Source organism: Hibiscus syriacus, unplaced genomic scaffold (genome assembly GCF_006381635.1).
Source record: "Hibiscus syriacus cultivar Baekdansim isolate YM2019G1 unplaced genomic scaffold, ASM638163v2 tig00110419_pilon, whole genome shotgun sequence".
Taxonomy (NCBI): Eukaryota; Viridiplantae; Streptophyta; class Magnoliopsida; order Malvales; family Malvaceae; genus Hibiscus; species Hibiscus syriacus.
Window position 1 is genome coordinate 1,439,937 of NW_024062731.1, and position 2,887 is coordinate 1,442,823.

A 2,887-nucleotide genomic window follows, 5' to 3' on the forward strand; every position below is an offset into this window, starting at 1 on the left:
TTGTTTATTATTATGAACATGGATTCATATATAACAGAAAAAGACAAGTGTAAGAAAAATCTACAAACAAAGAAGTTCATCTAAAAGTTCACCGAAAACCAGATCTTCAAGCTCAAGTGCCAAAGATTCAGCTTGGGGTTGAAAGATAATCCAAGCATCTTTCTCCAAATTCCGACCCACAATATCATCCAACGATTGATCATGTTCCGGTTGGAAGGCCAGGTTCCTGCTAACTTTTCTCCACACCTCTCGGAGAACAATTTTTCCCGGAAACATTAAACTAAACGGCTTTGGGAAATAAATAGATGTTTTTTCACTGATCTCAACGAGAGCTTCATTAACTAGATTGAAAAACAGCCCGTGATCATCACCGCAGTTGGTTACGAGTTCATCTACGGAGGAGCATTCAAGTCCTGGGTGCAAAAATGTCTCCAATTCCTTGAACAATGAAGGGTTCAATGGTTGATCTGGTGAGTACCATGAATGGAGGCATTTGCTTTGTAGGAAGCCTGATAGCTCAAGAATATCTCTGACATAATTGTAACTGGGATCAGCCTCTCCTATCAAAAAAAAAAAAACTGGGATCAGTCTCTATATCTGATTCAAACAACATGGTGGCCTTTTCTTTTGAGAATGTAAACGTCTCTGCTTCACATTCAGGGAGGTTTTGATGATTCAATGCTGGACATGGTAAACTTTTTAGATAAAACAACTTTGATACACCAGAACAAGTAATATATTCATATTGAAAAAGTAGAAAATGTTACCTTCTGAAGTTGGTCGACTGAGCTCTCTGCTTGGATTGTCTCCAAAAGCACTCTCTTGTTCTTGGCGAAAGCTGATTTTCTCCATTAAGTCACTTGGATCATTGTTGTTTCCTTCTCTCATATTCTCCTGCAATTCCGCTTCTATAACAGCTTCTACTAATTCAAACTCACCTATACCTTCATGAACAGTGATTGTTTTTGGTTCATTATGTTCATCCTTTTCCTTGTTTGCATCATAATTTAGGATACCCCTAATCGGAACCCCGAAAGAAAGAGCATCACGAGACACTGCGTATAGGAGGGAGCGGAAGGAAATATCAGATAGAGATGAAATGCTCCTGAAAATTTCCGGACCATGAAGCTCCCTTGATGGAACTTGACCTTCTTTGCTTAATCTCAAGCTCTTAGAGTGATGCAAATAAGCCTCTTTGCTTACACCACGCTGAAACAATTTCTTATATCGATCTAGTGAATCGTTTATCAATTTTTCTCTTCTCATCCTATTGAGTCCACCATTGCAGATTTCATTATCAGTGCCATCTTCGTTTCGACATTTGTTATTGGCATCTTTTATGGAAACTTGTTTCAGGGTCTGCTTAATTCTCTGCTTAAAATATTTGAGTCGATTCATAACGAAGTGATTCCACCTTCGAGAATCAGATCCCTGGGACGATTGAGTACCAGCAACTGATTTTTCTCCTTGTCTCAATGACCAAACTTCTATCTGCTTATGCTCAAGGTCAAGGGTACTAAATTGAAGATACGGCAAACCGCATACCGGAAATGACCTGGATCTCATTAGTTTTACTGCCTTGGAAGTTTGTTTTCTGGGAAATGATGTGAAATACCTATGAACAGATCTTTGCTGAGCTTCTTACCATGCTGGCTGGAGTTCGTTCTGTTATGAATATCCTGCCTTTTACTCCTCAGAGTGTCAGCCCGAGACGAAGTTGAGCTCGAATAGGAGATGTGATCTCTCTTGTTAATGAGAATAACTGGATTAATCCAACCAAAACCGAAACCTGAATACTCAAAATGATGTGGCTGTGGTGTTGCAGAAAAGCCCGGAATCCATTGCTTATTTGAGGCCTTTAGGGAGGCTTTATTTGAGCTTCTGTTGGTGGTTGAGCCTGTTTTTCTTGTACTCTGTGGAACCAGTAAGATTTGGTATAACTACATTGATATTCTGTTTCATCCAAAAGGAAAACAATTTCATTGCACGATGGAACAACTAGAGCTGTTATGTCAACTTACTTGCAAGAGATCAGCCTCAGCATGTAATAATCCTTGGGTTTCAATGACACGTTCCATGGAAATAGTTCGTGGATTTACACAGCCTGCAATCAATGCTTATAAGTGTGTGTTTGTGTGTGTATATATATATATAAAGGATGAGACAAATCATAAAAACATTGATGCATAGTATTGAAGGATGAGACAAGCTGAGTTTTTACTTACATCTGCCATGTCTTCCTCTGTTGTACTTTCTGTGTGGGAATATCTTTTTGACATTATACCATTGATGGTAGTCAAATATGGCCCCCATGCAACCTGTATCATCATGATCATAACTCTCGAATACATCATCATCATCTTGTTCATGAAATTCCTTTCCCATATTGAAACACAAGCAAAACCTGATTTAACAAAATAATAATTCAATGGACAAGCGTTCATTAAAAAGGCTGAATTCAATTAACTATAAAACATACATAAACACAGCAAGTAAAATAAGCGCATTAAAGCTGACCTGAAATACAGAAGGGATGGAGATTTTGTTTCTGAATGAGACCCTGAGAGAGCTCAAAGCTTTAAAAATCTATGAACATATGAAACAAAGAAGAATTCAAAGAAGGCGATGACGGGTACTTAGCCTAAAAACCAGAAGAAAAAAAGCGTGAAGGCTCACAATTTACCCGCCAAGACTTGTCCACAGTTTTGGTTTTAGGTAAAGATCAGTCCAAATTTAAGCTAATATGGCCAAAAGGGTCAAGTCTATGAAGTAAGCAAGGCCATAGAAATTAACATTAGCAACCATTATAATATTATAATAAGTTAATAACAGCAAACACCCACTTCGTGCATATTACCAACTCTTTTTACCCTCAAATATTGTTTAT

At 38.0% G+C, this 2,887-nt stretch overlaps 1 protein-coding gene across 1 annotated transcript; it reads right to left on the minus strand.

Annotated features, from left to right (window-relative positions):
- Positions 1-2,660, minus strand: LOC120124581 (protein TRM32-like). Its single transcript, XM_039143218.1, has 5 exons — positions 2,518-2,660; positions 2,226-2,404; positions 2,022-2,104; positions 768-1,913; positions 1-560 (listed from the first exon to the last, which is right to left on the minus strand). Exons 4-5 carry the CDS (start codon positions 1,564-1,566, stop codon positions 61-63), a joined length of 1,299 nt encoding a protein of 432 aa, XP_038999149.1. The 5' UTR covers positions 1,567-1,913; positions 2,022-2,104; positions 2,226-2,404; positions 2,518-2,660; the 3' UTR covers positions 1-60.
- Positions 2,661-2,887: the final 227 nt, after the last annotated feature.